The sequence below is a fragment of the Pomacea canaliculata genome, linkage group LG2 (assembly GCF_003073045.1).
Source record: "Pomacea canaliculata isolate SZHN2017 linkage group LG2, ASM307304v1, whole genome shotgun sequence".
Lineage (NCBI taxonomy): Eukaryota > Metazoa > Mollusca > Gastropoda > Architaenioglossa > Ampullariidae > Pomacea > Pomacea canaliculata.
The window spans coordinates 25,827,845-25,844,977 of record NC_037591.1 but is presented as its reverse complement, the minus strand read 5'-3'; the positions used below and the strand labels follow the sequence as shown (position 1 = coordinate 25,844,977).

The window sequence follows — 17,133 nt, the reverse complement described above, 5'->3', positions numbered from 1 at the left end:
TGTCATATAGTTTGTATGTTTGTATGAATATGTGTGTGTGTGAGAGAGAGAGAGAGAGATGCATAGTGAGATATTTACATAGGTCAATCTCTACCCAAATACACACCCATACGACTTATTCAAGGCAGATCCCTTGCTGCAGAAAATTTGGGAACAGGAGCAAGTTCCAGCATGTTATTATTACGTATGATGTCAGGAATATTTTGAGAGACAATGTCAGTGATGATATTCGGTATGTCAGTAATATTTGAAGACATCACTATGTTTCCATTTCACTTAATGTTTCGGCTGCTTTGTGAAAGTTATCTGACCTTAACTCCCTCCCCAGAGACTTGTCGAGCCCAAAATCTCATTATCAGAAGTGACTTATTGTGAAACTACACAGAACTTCCCCTCCTCCTAGCATGAAAAACAAACTTCCAGTCTTTCCATTCTCGGAATTTTATGTCTACAGCTACAGCAAGGCATTAATGATATAAAATATCTCGTCCTGACTATGTTAAAATGGTAGAGCGATTTTACTTTCGCTTTGTCCAGTTTGTTTCTCAGCCAACAGACAAGAAAAATCACATCTTGGACTGGATCACACAGAGACCTGATGACCATATAGTCTGTCAATGTTTGTCAAGATCTCTTGTCTGGTTGCATACTCATGGAACTTGCTCGCCTACGCCCTCCATTGGTGCCAGCTTTTAGACTCCCTCTCGGCGCAATATTGACAAACGTTCAAATCACAAGTGTTGAGTTCACTGCTGCACGCACCATCTGCATGTTTATCAACGGGATGCTGCTGTTAGTAAACATTTTCTCTAATTGTACCCCAGTGTCTCGTCATCTGATATACGCTAAACGCAGGAGAAACAAGTACAAATTGGGAGGATGAGGGGGGTGGGGTTAAAAAAACACAAACGAAAAACTTCTGTTATTTGGCAGAAACATATTTAACTCACACTTCATCGGTTTAGTTTAGTATTGACCCACAAAAACTCTTTAAAAACCTTTATTTGTGGTACATAAATGGTTCTACCAGCGTTTACAGGGGTTGTCGAGTGTTTGTTAAACAGACAAAGTCTAAAACGAGAGAGCCAGTGGCGCAGCAGAGTGTGCAAAACACTCATATGTGCTTATTAAACTATAAATGTGATTTTAAACATCAAACCTGCTGGACAGGTTTGTAGTCTGTGCAGGACTACTATTAATTGTATAAACACTGCGGAGTGCAAGGTGCGTTTATGCAATTATAGATTTATGTTCCAAAGTAAAATTGTCCTTCATCACTTCCAGACTGCAGTAGCGCCAGCAAAGTAGACCATGAACGTGCCTTCTGACCACCAACAGGACGTGCAGTTATTCTACAAATTTTCTGCTCTTCAACTGTGTACTGCTCTAGGGAAGAAACTGCTGCATTTAAAGGCGGAATAATTAGAGTTACAAACACCCGAAATATATTTCTGAGCTGATTAACTGATTTTAGGCTTTAAAAAAAAAAACAAGTGGACTTTTTACTCATCTTCGTCTTAAAATGAAGATCAATCAGACAAGTGATATGTTAATAAAACATCAACTTGCCACACCACCAACACAATATCAACCAGTTTTTTTGTGAGGAGAGAAAAGGATACTATACTTCTGTAGATGCACTTATAAGAAAAAGATGAGAGCTTTGAAACGGCATTGATGGGATAGCGGCTGTGAGTAAAGCTCAAAATCTGAAAGAGCCAGAAAAAAACAAACATGTGTTCTGCGAATGTCAAAGAATATTTAACTCTTCTGCTATTTTCAGTTCTTCTGGTATGGTTCACCAATGGTCAGACATTTGACGAAGTCGAAAAACTGCGTGACCTCATTTTAAGAAATAGTTCAGCTAGCGTGAGACCAGTTGTGAACCAGTCCGACACGATGCTGGTGCATGTCATATTCTCTTTCAACGGCATCGATAATGTTGACGAGCTGAGACAAGAGCTGACTTCGCACGGATGGATTAATTTATCCTGGGTGGACCAGATAAAGACGTGGGTCCCAGACGAACACGGAGGGGTAAAAAGTCTTCGCTTTGACGAAAATGAAATATGGAAGCCAGAGATCATGGTCGCGAATTCTTTAGAAGACAGGCTTGCTTTTAAGGACTTGAGAATTTCCACCTCGATAAGGTCAGACGGCATGGTAAGGTGGTACCCAGGCGCAGTTTTTCGCACCTTTTGTAAAATGATAATGACCAAATTTCCTTTCGACGAACACGAATGTGACTTGACATTTATGTCAAATATTTATTTCAAACATGAGCTTCAGTTTGTACCAGCTGGGAATGATGCTGCTGTTGTTGAAGACTACGAAAGGAACGGTGAATGGGAAGTTACGTCTTCGTCCTTTTCGCTCTACTTTGATCCGATTGGAGAAGATCAAGTGCTTCCGGGCTTTAAGATCAGGCTAAGGCTGAGAAGACAGCCTGAGTACATTCTCATTAACGTGGTGCTGCCTGTGATGTTGTTGTCGTTGCTGAATTTCTTCGTCTGCATCCTTCCCAGTGACTGCGGTGAGAAGGTGTCGTTCGGCACCACCGTCCTTCTGTCGCAGACCATGTACATGACGCTGGTGGCGGAGAATCTGCCCAGGAACTCGGACAGCATGCCCCTCCTGCTCGTCTACTGCTTCATTCTCCTCGTCCTCGGGTCGCTCTCTGTCGTCTCAGCTATCATCATCGTGGCACTCAAGGAGAAAAGCAGAAATGATCACAGAGACAACGTAAGTTTAATTTGGCTTAAAGGATTTTTTTCAGTACAAAATCATCTCGTAAACAAAAAGAAAGTAAAATATTAAGAAAAGAGACAAAGTGTTTCAGAAAAAGTTACTTTTAATTGTACACAATTTGAGAAAGAGATTTAAAAAACGAAACTTTTCATACGATTGTCATTCATTTCTTGAAAAATTTGAAGTTCATGTTCGCAATCTTTCTTTTTTTTCCATTTGTGCCAACTTCTGAAAGCCTGTTCTCAGTACACGCCAGTTACCTCTAAGTAATTGAAGCTTTAAAATGTGCTCTGAGTGCATGGAATCAAGCAGAAATGATGGGAGACCATTAAACAAAAAAGAGCGTGTACAAAGGCTGAGCTTCAAGACCTCATGATACTGAATGTGAACAGCCCTGAACTTTGACCACAGAGAAACACAATCTAGGCCAGGGTCGTTGATTTTGGCAAGGCAAGGGCATAAAAATTCCATGGCCACACCACATCTGTATCTGCACAATATTTTCAAGAAACTAATGATAGACGTATTTTTTAACTCTCGGCTTTCGACTGTTTTTCAGAGAGGCCAAAGTCGTTTATCTGAAAAACCTACCGATGGCGGCGGCACGTCTGGCGAGGAACAGAAGCACGTGAAAAGCGTGCCGTGTGCAAGGCCGGTGACCCCGGCATGGGATCAAGGTCAAGGTTTTGGCTGCCGCCACAGGGGACAGCTGTTGATGATGGCGTTTGTTGTGGTCTGGGTTGCTGTTACTCTTTACTTCGGCATAACAATTATTCGCAATTAATAGAAGCAGCTCGATGACGAGACACACACAGAAGCATTAAAGATACCACGGACCTTCATACAAGCGCGCGTGCACACACTCTCATACACATGCACACACACTTTTTAACGAAGTGTTTATGTCAGTTTATTTTCACTAGCGCTAAATCTCCTTCACCTCTTACTCTGGAAACAGGATTCAACACTTATTAATGTTTATCTCTAGCAGTATGATGACAAGTGATACACGGCTGTATATTTTACATCTTTTGTCACTTTTATTTAACTAACAGTTGTATATATGTATGTGTATGTATATTTGTTCAGTCAAATTTTTTAATCGATTTTCACCCACTTCCCGTCGTCCTAGATATCTCAAAATTGCACTAGTTTTTCATTTCCGGTGACAATGCAAAATTGCATCATTCCCAACAGTTCACAAGTAGTAAAATAATTTACATTATGGAAGCTGAATTAGGGGAGATAACATGCCCTGGCAAGTCAACTGTAGGCTATCTCCCCTGGCTGGGTCTATACGAACGAAATAATGTCTCAAATGCAAATTTAATAAACTCTCATACAGAACGGTGTGTGTGTGTGCCTTCTGTTAAATTTCCCCTGCCTATCACATTGCGAAAAATTCGTTAACCCTGGCATGCAGAAAGTGTGTAGAAATAGAATGCTGCACTCAGTCAGATAGCGGGATACTAGATTAATAACCAGTGTTGTCCATAGGAATGGGAATCCCATGGGAATCCCATGGGAAACGTCCCATGGGATGGGATGGGATGGGACAGCACACATTTGTATTTCCCATGGTAGTCGATACTTGATATTGCAAAATAAATGTACTGTTATTTCATTCATCAAGGATTTAAATCTTTCCTCTGAATCATCTATTGTATGTGAAGTAGCAGGAATTATAGAACAAAAGCCGAAAAGTGGTTTTCGGTGTTGTCCATAGGATTGTTAATACCATGGGAATCCCATGGGAAACATCCCGTGGGATGGGACGGGATGGGACAGGCATAAATTGCCATGGGATGGGATGGGACGGGATAGAAAAATATGTCCCATGGACAACCCTGTTAATAACCGTCATATTGCGACGACACGATCCTCTGTCGAGCGAGGGATCACAGATGGATGAAATCGTAACGGAATGAAAAAGACGAATACAAAAGAAAAGGCAAAATCATCAGCAGAAATTATCGTTGAAGCCGAGAAACATTTGCGACTGGAAGAAAACCGCGATCGAACAAAAATTTGAAAACGGCTAAAAAGGTTGTTTTAAAAAATAACAAAAAACAAAAAAAAAATTAAAAACCCACACTTGTACAGTGGAACCTCGGTTAGCGAACGCCTCGGATAGCGAATATTTCGGTTAACGAACAAAAATTTCGCTAAAAGTTTGTCTCGGATAGCGAACAAAATTTCGGATAACGAACAGCCACGTGAACCACACGTGACCGACCAGCATGTCATCATTCGCGCTCGAGACACAATTACGATCGGTCGAGCCTTATCTGTGCGCATCCTTCTTATTTAGTGATTGTTGTGCTTTATTTTAATAAGATAATCCTCAATCATGGCTCCAAAGAAGATTAAGACCAATTAATAGTAGTGAGGTAATGACATGGAAGCGCCAACAAATGAATTGAAAAAGGAAATGATTTCAAAGTATGAAGGTGGCATGCGTCTGTCGGATATGTGATGTCGTATTACCGCAGAGTTTTACAAAAAGGCAGAAGGAACAGACACTGGACAAGTTTTTTCCTTGAACCTCAAAAGGAAGTCACCCCCGATTTTATAATATCACGTGTGCTCATGGAGGGGGAATCCAAGCAGTAATTCCACCCCTTCCTCCCCGCAGCTGCTTCCAACCACGCCGTCAAAACGGCGAGTTTTCTGATGTTTAAATGCTTTCGTTAATGTTTTTATGTTTATTGAACTCCATTTATATTGCATTATAACTGTTCTCACTAAAACATACCTTTATAGCCTGTAACTTTCAAATTTTAGCAAGTCAACAGGGGCTGGGAACCAATTAAATCTATTTCCCTTATTTCTTATGGAAAAAATTGTTTCGGATAGCGAACATTTCGGATAACGAACAACTTTCCAGAACGGATTAAGTTCGTTAACCGAGGTTCCACTGTACAGTATTTGAAATGTACTAAAAGTGTTAAAAGAATTGTTTCTTGAGGTCTCAGGATTTTCTTTAAAACATATAACTTGAAATATAAAAGTGTGAGGGGCACTCTTGAAACTTTGAACCCTCCGAGCATGATGGGAACGACCAAGACATTATATAGCTTGAATTTTGTGGCAACGCTTTTACACTTTTTGTCCCAGATTTTGTTCAGCCTCGTCATCGCTGCCGTTGTTCTTTGTCGAATGTCCGCCGCACAGCTGCTGTCCTTAAAATGAGTCCCTCACAGGTACTTGCAACACTGTACCTCCTCAAGCTGCACGCTGTTCACATGTTCAGAAACTACCAAACCCTGGGCGCATCTCCTCCTCCTCTTTCCGAGATACACGCATATAAAAATCCTCATGCACAGAAACAAGTCAAAATAACAAGGTCAAGTTTGTACACAGATACGCCTAACATATGGTTCCAACTCCTCCAGTAGCTTGAGCCTTGACAACGTATCCATGTACAATCCTAATGTCTGTGTCATTGACCGCTATCTAAGCATGACGATGTTTGTAGGATAAATCTTTAGAACCAAAGCCAGATATTTACTCAGACTCTGGAAAATAGCACCTTGCATTGGCCTTTATGAAATCTTTAGAAAAATATTTGCAAAAGAAAGGCAACAGTTCGGAGCATATCTACAGACTCGTGAAACGACAATATTTTGTTTACATAATAGTCTCATGCATGTTGATGACAAAAGATAATATATATATATGTACACACTTTTAATGCGAGCCCTTGAAAAACTGTACATTTTTTATTGTCTTGCATCATTTGTATAATACAATTTGTTTTAAATGCGACCTTGAAGCCGATGAATAAACTATTTTGAACTTTTCATACTTTATTTTTGAAAACAAGCGCAAGCGAAGTAACTAACAGATGATACGGAATTGCAAGTTTTTAATGTTTGTACCAAAGCTGCAGCAATGTCATAAATGGTGTCATTTGCGGCCACAGAAGAGTTTGTATCGTGTAATGAAACGTGCTCGGTCATTTTAACAGTAAGTTACAGATAGCTTAGGTATCGTGTCGCCAGGCATGCAAGTGGTGGTCCAGATGATAGCACGGCCTGGAAATCTGTCATCCTTGACCCATGAACGGGGCGATTGCCTAGCGACAAACAAAACTTCGCAACGATGCTGTCCGCAAGAGCGAGGAGTTTTTTTTTTTTTTGAAAGCGATAGTTTTTGTCCCTTATCACACTGATCTAGGGCGAAAGTTTCGTCCAAAAGTCTCTCTACCTCTCTTTAGCAGGTCTCGAACGGCACACTTACGCCCAACCGTTCATCTCGGTAATCATTGCCATCAGCTGGTCCACTTGGCCCTGCCGCTGCTCCTCATCGCTGGTGTTGTTGTTGAACAGCAGATACCTCCCGCCCGCCTCGGCCACCAGCGCCTGCAGCCACTCGTTGTTGGACAACTTCTGCCGCAGCTCGTACTGGGTGCACTGGTCACCGCACGTGAACATCACAACCAGACGGTCGAGCGCCGAGCGGGGCAGGAGGCGGCTTGTAGCCAGGAATTGCTCGTGCGCGTCGGCGCTGTACTCCCAGTAACCCCACGCCGCGGCCACGGTCCACAGCACCGCGTGCGGGCCGGGTGCAAGCAGGTTCAAGGACGTAGGTACTCCTGCCTCGATGTCGGCTCGAGGTCTGTGAGATATCCCGCACACTCCGTGAGTCTCCACGACCTGCCAACAAAAAATAAAAATAAATTTAATTTTAAAAAAAATAAAACAACAACAACAACAACAACAACAACAACAACAACAACATGACAAGCCAAACCTGCAGAAGCCGACCGGGTGTCAAATGTCAAGCCAGATTTGTCTAACCTTTACCCATAGTGGATCTTGTCCCCCACTCTGCAGGTGAGAGCAAACGTACAGTCCATAATGTCTAGAGAAAAAAAATCTCATTGAAATCTCGATTGTTCGCTAAAACATAAGGTTATCGTCTGTGGGATGCTCATTAGTTCAGAAACCTTCGACAAGCTACTTACAGCGTAGAAAAATATCTCGTACAGTTTGAATACGTGAATAATTTTCAAAGTAGGCAAAAATAAATAAAACCACTAGTAAAAAGATTTCGTATCCAAGAACATTCATTAATGCGTTGGTCATCAGAAATATATTTCACACAGCACAATGTGGTGTGTGGAATTTCGAGGTGTTTCTCTTTTTTCCCATGTGCGCCTAAAGACAGGGAAGGAGAGAAGAAGGGGAGAGAATGACGAGAAAATGAGTGGAAGGTAAATATCTAATCATATCTACCTTTAGTCTGGCATCTTTGTAAGTCTCTACTCCAAGCTCTGACAGCTGGCACAGCTTACTAGAGCTGGCGTCCGACAGAGTGAAACGTTGTCTGCCCAGAATCGTGTTCGCAGTGGCGCTCTTGCCATGGAAGCAAGAACCCATGATGAGGATTCGAATTTCTCCCAAGGAGTACATCACATCAGTTCCTTGACAAACCCAAACAGGTCACACAATTTCTTTGTACACATTCAAATTCATACTACCTCTTTTCAGTCGGCTGTCCGACCATCTGCGCAGTGCTTAATGTTTTCAGCTGGTTTTATATTTGTATATTGATACACCAATATTTGAGAAACCTCTAATATATAAACGAAATTAAGTCTAAACAAGTATAAATATATGCCTCTGCGCTTGAAAGTTCATCCCAATATCTCAAATTATTCATTGAAAGCTGGTCGATCGTTGGCTAGTGGTTGAAATACTCGAAACACTGAGCATTTTTACACCACCCTGTTGTTCCCCGAACTCCTATTAATTCGTTATACTGTGAAAGCTTGAATTTTGCTTTGATTCGAACCGGCAAAAACAGGTTGAAAAAGTTCAAAACAATCTGCGTCGACCTTTCTAAATCTTTGCAAGTGAGGAAACGCCACGACTGTTGTACCTGTCACTGCGCATGCGTCGAGTTGAGCATGGATGATGCGGACGCTCTCTTGGGTGGGGACGACTGCCCGCCGCATTTCCAGACTGACACTGGGACAGACACAAAAGAACTGACACTGTAAACAAGGTGTAAACACACATGACAGCGAAGCAGATAGAAGGAGAGATATTGTTCAAATTTATAAAAGATGTGTTTTCTATAAATGTTTCCCACTTTTTTCTGAACGGAGGGTGACCTATGATCTCTGCCCTTTCCCTTACCCATTAGCTATGCTTGAGGTCTAGAACATTTACTGCTTGTCACTGTTCTATGCTGAGTATTGCCACATACCTGGATAAAGTGAAACACTTACACCTGTCTGGAATCCTGGATACCGTTCTCGGAGGCAGACTGGACAGCTATCTGGTTCTGTAGTTTCACCTCATCGCGGGTTGCGGCGTAGTCAAGAGCCTGCAGCAATTCCTCTTTGACTTTCTTCAACTTCCGTTGCAGCGGGTCAATGACATCCCTGACAAGCTGGGATTGTTTGTTGTACCATTCGGCAGTCTCTGCCTTTTGCTGCTCAAGTTTCGCCAAAGTTAGCGACTTTAAATGAGATGACGACGGCTGTTCTTCCATGATTCTTGGTTAAGTGGATGGGTTTATTTAAAAATGTAAAAGAAAAATGTCTAAATGTCACAATTTCGTACTCGTTGGAGAATGATATTGTTTGTTATGTTTTGATAAAAGTCTATCAAGTGTCTTTAATTTTGTAATTTTAATAATATGTCAATTACGTGTTACTGTTTGGAGTACTCTGAGAGATTACAAGAAGGGAAGGAGGAGAGAATGAAGATGGCCAAGAAAGAACAAATGAGACTTATTTGCTGTTACTACAGGTACTATCGATACTTCCACTGTTGTTACTGGTTAGATTACTGCCGATACTGCTACTCCCACTTCCACCTGCAAGGAAAGCAGATAGTCAAGTGGCTAGAGCACCGGAATCCGAACTCCGGAGGTGAACACAGCCAGTTCGAAATCCACGTGGCGCGGCTTCCTTCTACCCGGTAACCGGGCTGTTGAATGGACACCTCACTCTGAAGAAAGATGGAGAAGAAAGGCAATAATGGATAGGAGATGGCTATCTCCATTTTAAAAATAGCTTATTCCGAAATATGTGCGGTCTCTAACATTCCATTCCTCAAAGACCGAAGGTTATAGGGCCTCCTTTACTATTATTTTTGTACACAGCAGGTTATCCAAGTGGCAACAGGATCCCAAGACCTATTCACACCTTTTCCCGGCTTCACTCCTCACCCTCACATACTTAAGATTCCATTCACTTAACCTGGTTTATCGAGTTGCAGTAGTTTGAGCAAATATCATTTAAACAGCGCAGATAACATCAAGGTGCAAACTAGGCCGAAGTCAGACATAAGTGGGTAGGCTACTTACCTTGGTTTTTTACACTCCCCTTCCGTCATACTTCATCGTATGGAGACTGTATTTGACATTTTACCAACGAACAACATTAGCTCCACGGTCAGCTTGACCACCATGCTGCACTCATCACGAGCCTGTGGTTACACGACCGTTTCGGCGACACCTACAACAGGTCACTGCAATAGGGACATGTCTCTGTCTATCGTGTGACAGGGTTATCAGCGACTGTTACCTGCAAAAGAAATACGATGACTGAGCAGAAAAAAAACAAGCAACCCTTGCTCAGTGATAAAGACATCAATCCGCAGTTCTCTCTCTTCTAACACCGTCTATGCACTCCTTAAAAATTACAACTGATGCAAAATATTACCGCGAAATGTTTGATTGTTCCTGAGAGAAGAATAAAAAGCATTTACATGTTAGTTTGTCTTTATTTGTACATAAAAAATAAATCAATAAGCAAATAAATAATACGCATATTCGGCTCTAGGTAGACTGAAAATTAGTGTTGGAAGAAATGAATTAGGTTGTGGAGCTCTTTCCCTAACAGAGTTTAAAATGTAGTCAGGGTGACAAACGCATTTTTTGTCGTATACTTTGTGACTTCCCTTTGACTATCGTTTCACTTTTTCGTACCGTACTTTACTGGTTTAGCGATTTTGCGATGAACTGCTCTTCCCTTACATCCAGCTAGACAACTCTGCTCCTCGTCTCCTTACTCTTCCTGTCACCAGAACAACAGCATATGGCCACAGGATTATTTTCATTTACAGCGAAAAAATGGAACTCTCTCCCTTTCCTTATCAGCCACCTACCCACTATCCTTTAAACGTGCACTGAAAACGAACCTCTTCTGTAAAAATTACTCCTAGCAACCTTTCCCATAATGCTAGTCCTTTGTCACACCCTTCCTTTTGCAATATCATGTTACTCTCAGTTCTTGTTCTTGTTATTTGGTTCCTTTTTGTGTTTTCTGTATTTGATTTTATTCTTCGTTTAGTACGGTTGTTTATTCTTTTATAGTTCATATGTTATTTGCTTGTTTTCCTGTCTCTCGTATGCTGTCCATGTTTCGTTCTTGTTCTTAGCATACTCCTTTGGAGTGTTAGTATGCGCTTTACAAATTTTGCATTTATTAATATTAATGCGAAGCCATGAGAAACGATGACATGCAATTTCTAAAGATCAGTCAATCAGACAGATAAGAAAATGGTTAGGCAGACAGACAAATCTTTTGAATTGCTAATGCGAATGTTAATAATAGCTGTTTGGTTTTAAACATCTGCCTGTCGGAGAAAACAAGTTTGTGTTCGCTGTGTGCATGATGCGGGTTATCGTGGGTCTGTCAGGTTACAGCAATGTCTTCTGTTTTGTCCGTCAAAAGTCTGTCACAAATGTCCAGCCTTTGTCTGTATCCAATAATATCGGTGCCTACAATAGATGAGCTTCGTCTTCCTCCAGTATTCTATCTTGTACAACACATTCACATTTTCTGACACATCTGCAACAAGAACAATGAATGGAGACAAGTAAACAAATAAGGACAAAAATTGTTTTGATTTTGATGGCAACTGTACAAAGCTTCCGGTTTATTCACATTCATTGTTAAGGCTCACCGAGACTAACAGTAGAGAACTTAGCAAGACGCTAAGCATTGGTCTCGGCAGACAGACAGCAATCCACCAGTACACGTCCGTTAAAAGATAAAATGTCAGGGAAGGTCTATGCTTTGCTTTTTGTTAATAGCTCGCTCATTTGTGGATGTTGTGACCTCCTCTTTATCTCCACGTGGCATGGTTTGAGTTGCAAGGCGATACCCTCTGTCCACGAATCTTGTGTGAGTGGAAGCAAGTCGTGGTTGACAGGCGGGAGGAAGTCGAACTGCTGTAAGAGCGTTGTGACGTAGAGGAAGGCCCGCGAGCGCGCGAAGTTCTCCCCAGGACAGCTGCGCTTTCCAATGCCAAAGGGAAGAAATCTGAAAATGTTTTATGATGTATGTAAAATAATAAACATCTTTGTACCACAAGTGTGTGATATGCACTTCTGGAGTAATTTTTTTAGTACTAAAATATAGAAAGCAATACGTTTATGACTCGAGACTACACAGAAGCACGCTACCTCCATCGTGTAGGGTGAGTAGGGGGCAGTAACTGACCCTCGTCGTCTAGGAAACGCTCAGGACGAAATACCTCAGGGTCCTCAAATGCTGCTGGATCCCGATTCATCCACCAAATGTTCTCAAACAGCTGTGGAAAGTTCAGTTGAGAGTGTGAGAAATATGAAATAGATGAAAATAATGATGAAATATGAAATGATACGTATTTACTCTGCGGATTTATTTTAGTATGACAAACATTATTGCACAACGTTTCATAATCGTAAATTCAGATTGCCATCTCGAACGCTAAGTCCAAGACTAGAAATAATATTTCCTCTTTTAAACCACCAACAAGGCGTAAAGATTGACAATCTTCGATTTGGTTAATTCCAAGCATATGCCCCCAGCGAGCACATTGAACGCTAAAAGAGGAACATTTCGCGCAAACAGGACACTAATTCCTTTGAAAAAAAAATCAAAGGCCATCAGGAAAACCGGAGGAGTTAATGAGCCTTGACATAGATTGCAGTCTCGGTCACAAGGTTCAACTAGTTCATCTGTTTTAAGTCGTTTCTAAATGTTCCTTACAGCTTCATTCAGGATGACCGGAGGAGTTAATGAGTTATAGGCTGGATATGCATTGTGGTCTAAATTTTTCTGACAGCTTCATTTAGAAAAAACAACCTTTTACCTCTAAAACATACTATTTCTAAGTTTTTCTAGCTCACATGAATGCTCAAAAAACAAACGAGTCGTTTACATGCATGTTATTTGGATAACAATCGTTTAAAAGTAATCTTTTTTATTTTTTCTTGTCTGTCAACTACCCTGTCATCTCACCACAGTTCCCCTGGGAATGCAGTAACCATCAGTAACAATGTCCTCTCTTGTCTCGTGCCACACACCCAAAGGAACGCTGGAAGTGCTTCTGATCACTTCCAAGATGGCTGCCTCTGTGAAATGGAAGCTTCTTCTGTCGTCAAGGGATGGTGCTCTGTGTCCAACGACGCTGTCTATCTCTTGCTGAATCTTCTTCATGACTTGAGGATAGTGCACCATGTACAGGAAAATCGTCTTGAGCAACTCGTTGGAAGTAATGAACGCTGAAAATTACAAATGGCTGACTTAGCGCTATTATCATTTAACTACAATATGAAGAGTTATAAACGCAAGTTGCTTCAGAGGTGGATTTTATTAACTTTTTTTAAAGATAGGGAGGAATGAACCAAAGTGATTTCTTACTTCATTTTCTTGTGTGGAAGGAGACTGAATAGTTTAAGTCTATTTCCATAATTTTTATTTATGAATTTCCGATGTGGTAGATATTTTTTTAATATTTGTCAAAAGTCAAAACATTTATTTATAATCAATTCGAGGCATTTAGAATAAATAGTATAACAAACAAAAACGCACATTAAAGAACTGTGTAGTAAGTAAATAAAATATATCAATGAAATATTAAATTGCAGATTATCGTATAGTAGACGAATAAGTAAATAAGTTTTCTACAATGATAATGTTAAAGTTAATTCTTATTTTTTATTTTCCTTCTGAGGTTGAGGCATATATTTAATTTTTTTATTAAGTTTCTTTTAATATTTAAATGTATCAAATGTTTATTTTTACTTGTAAAATCTCGATTTTTCCCAGTCAATTTGTGCACGAAAACCCACTTCATACTGTTCTTTTGTAAAGGTATAATCTTCTTTGTTGTTCTGCGTCACACAAAAATCGAACCGATCATTAAGCGCTGTCCTTTTCCATAATAAATAATACTACTCGGTTGTACACGAAATATTTTAAACCAGAAAATGACTACTTACAGATTTTACAACAAAAAGTTTCTTTGTTATATACACGAGAAAAATAAAGTGTGGATGCTGGTTAAATAGATATCACTTATTCTTTTTTATAAACCAGTTTCTGTTCGACTTTATCCTTCACTTCTTGGACCTATCTACGTTAAACATAATTTATTCGTTGAAAGCAATATTGTGAAATTGTATTATAATAGGTAATTTAAATCTTAAAGAAAAAGAGACACGTGAGAGCGCAGAGGCATTAAATGGATTTACCGATGTCAATAAACAGCTTTCTACATTGTATTCAGGAAATATTTTCATTGTCCTCAAAGACCATTGCGTATACATGATATAATCCACAGAAAGGACAGGCTGACTAGATGACTATGCAAGAACACAAGTCAATCCAGTTTGAAAATGGTAATATATTTTGTGTAATCATACCAGCGATAATACTGTCTAGAAGCAAAGTCCTGATGTGGTCGTCTATGAGCCAGTCGTTACTCATCTGTGCTTCGAGCAGCGAGCCAACCATTCCCTTCGGTTCACCAGGCACGTGCTTTGCCTTCACAACATCCCCACAGAAATATTATAGCTTAGTAACTTAGTAAGTTCACAACTTAGATATTAGATAAAGAAATACAGTAACAATAAACTCACAAAACTATTTTAACAGATCTTTAAAGCGACGTTTTGGTTGTACACTAGTCTTTTTCGATGATATTCATGATTAGTATTATTAATTAACAGCAAATGGTATCACAGTAATGAGGTAATCATCCTAGAAAATAATGGTATTAGAATTCTGCGATAAAAATATATGAGTTTAAATAAATTGTAAAGGTATCTACGAGGAGCTGACATTTTCACTTGTACGACGGAAAGGAAATGAAATACATAATCTGTGAAGGACATGGTGGACTATTTTATGTTGACCCAAAATGTTTTATCAAACTTACCTAAAACACACGTTTTCATACTTAAGAATATTGCGACAATAAAAAGAAAAAAATTTGCTAGAATAACCTTTCCTTTGGTGAAGACTTCTTCCATGAACATGTCCCGGTACTTGAGCGTGTTTCCACACAGCTCCTTGTAGTAGGTGCCAGGGAGAAACCGCAGGAATGGGAAAGTAAGCAAAACGGACTCAATAGTAGGTGATAGGATTCTCTGTAGGAGCACCGATAAATCTCCAATCATTTGTGGCACTTTAGAATCTGGGCTTTGCTCTTCTCCGGTCATCTGTTGGACGGAAAAAAAGGACTGAAGTGTAGGGTTATCAAAGGGTAAATTATCTTATATCTGTATTTATGTAAACATTTGATCTGAATACAATTATTTGATTAAAGATGATCAAAATATGACATACCAGGATAGCTAAGGCACGCTGAATAGATGTAGAAATAATCTGTTCCAGCTCTACTTCACAATATTCTCCCAACTGCCCATGATATATTCCTCCACTTGTTTTTATTTTCCTTTGCAACGTCTTCGTTAAGCGGCATAACTCTGTCTGCATAACTTTTTCAAACTTTTCCACGCCGCTTCCGTAGAACTAAGAAGAAAAAAGAAAAATATTGTACGCGAGTACGCGACAATATTCATAATTCGAATTAAAACATAATTATAAGGAGTATGTTTTGGATATAAATGAACTGAAATAATGTTTCTTTCACTTTCATCGTGTATCTTTACACATAGAATACTGTAACATTTATTTTTATAATCAAAACTTAGACAGGGCCTGAAAGAGACAGTATTACAGTTTGTTAAGAAATATTAAACATAGCCATTATATGTTTAGAGGTAAGAATAGTATGTAGACATTGTGTAGTTTAGTGAAGCAGTCCACCTGATTCGTAAATATCAACTGATCTTTTTTGTTGGTCTTAACTGCCAAAATATAGAGAGGAAAAGATCATCATCGTCATTATTTGTTCAGAAAAGAAAGCTACGGTTTGTTTCAATAAAAATCAAGGTCTAGTAACGCGTTTGAGGCAATATGATCAGATACAAGGATACCTGTACTTGTGATTCAAGGATGGATACAGGGACACAAAACTACTTTCCATAAAAGTACAGCTACCTGTTATCGGTTAGGCATTAAATGTTGAACTCTTGTAGAAATCTCTCACCTTGATAGTGGAATGCAAGAGCTTTCTCATCTTAAGCCAGTTCGTATTGGTGACTTGGTCACTAAAAGAGACATCCTTAAAATTGTACATTACACAGGTGGCCGTGAACGTTTTGGGTCGGTCATTGGTGACGAGTTCTGTCCCCTTGTCGGTGAACACCTGTCTGACAAGTCTCGCCGAGTTGAGGAAACACAAGTTGCCGATGATGGTCCTGCACATGACGATCTCGCCATACTGTCTGGCCCACCTCTCAGCCAGTAAATGCAGAGTTCCTCCTTTGACTGCTTTCAGTATGTCAAATAACAACCGAAGACCAGATGGACCCGGAGGTACAGATAGCTTTTTTCGAGAGGCGAAGACTTTGTTGAGAAAATACAGAAGTAATCCTGTTACCGCGAGAATCCAAGGCAATGCCGGCATAGGCAAGAATCCAAACTGAAATAAACCCATGTTAGTACTGCTCTTCAAGGTTGTTTAATAATTATCTTTTTCTCAAACTTTTTTATCATTATCTTCTAAGAGTGAACAAATAGAGTTTGCTCTCTTCTCTTAATTAAAAATTGAGTAGGCAAGATATCCTTGTAGTATCTTCAAAAATACCATTCAGTCCTTACAGGTAAACAAATTTTTTCTCCCTCGCACTAGATCGCTAGCAACATCGTCTACTCTTCATACTAGCTGCCCGACCGTCTTTCTTAGGTCCTTGCTTATATTCTTGTCACTTGTCCATAGCAATCACGAATTCCCTTAAAGGTGAAAGTTCGTTGTCCTACATTGTATGGTAAATAACCTTAGCTGGGGTCACTGACTGCACGCATCATGTACAGCATCCATCCTTTATCAATGATAAAGCTGACCTCAGATTATTATTTGCAAACACCTAACCCTTGGACATCATATCGTGTATGAAATTTCCTGTATAATAAAAGGCGCATAATTATGTTAGCTCCATCTAATTATTCACATATACACAGGGTTGTCCATGGGACATATTTTTCTATCCTATCCCATCCCATCCCATCCCATCCATCCCATGGCA

General features: G+C 40.0%; 2 protein-coding genes across 4 annotated transcripts; both read right to left on the bottom strand.

The window, feature by feature from the left end:
- Nucleotides 1-2,502: 2,502 nt before the first annotated feature.
- Nucleotides 2,503-10,197, bottom strand: LOC112556700 (GTPase IMAP family member 1-like). The gene is made up of 6 exons (XM_025225939.1): nucleotides 10,072-10,197; nucleotides 8,987-9,713; nucleotides 8,635-8,723; nucleotides 7,989-8,176; nucleotides 6,991-7,406; nucleotides 2,503-2,706 (listed from the first exon to the last, which is right to left on the bottom strand). The coding sequence occupies exons 2-6, from the start codon at nucleotides 9,250-9,252 to the stop codon at nucleotides 2,643-2,645; spliced, it is 1,023 nt and encodes a 340-aa protein (XP_025081724.1). The 5' UTR covers nucleotides 9,253-9,713; nucleotides 10,072-10,197; the 3' UTR covers nucleotides 2,503-2,642.
- On the bottom strand, nucleotides 10,159-16,792 carry LOC112556694 (vitamin D 25-hydroxylase-like). Of its 3 annotated transcripts, none has more exons than XM_025225929.1 (8): nucleotides 16,095-16,792; nucleotides 15,329-15,514; nucleotides 14,986-15,201; nucleotides 14,404-14,524; nucleotides 12,998-13,260; nucleotides 12,178-12,305; nucleotides 11,811-12,034; nucleotides 10,159-10,291 (listed from the first exon to the last, which is right to left on the bottom strand). In XM_025225929.1, exons 1-8 carry the CDS (start codon nucleotides 16,542-16,544, stop codon nucleotides 10,278-10,280), a joined length of 1,602 nt encoding a protein of 533 aa, XP_025081714.1. In that variant the 5' UTR covers nucleotides 16,545-16,792; the 3' UTR covers nucleotides 10,159-10,277. The 3 variants fall into 3 exon arrangements, with proteins under 3 accessions (XP_025081714.1, XP_025081715.1, XP_025081713.1); XM_025225930.1 differs by lacking the exon at nucleotides 10,159-10,291 and having other exon boundaries at nucleotides 11,676-12,034; nucleotides 16,095-16,529; nucleotides 16,709-16,786; XM_025225928.1 differs by lacking the exon at nucleotides 10,159-10,291 and having other exon boundaries at nucleotides 11,676-12,034; nucleotides 16,095-16,791.
- Nucleotides 16,793-17,133: the final 341 nt, after the last annotated feature.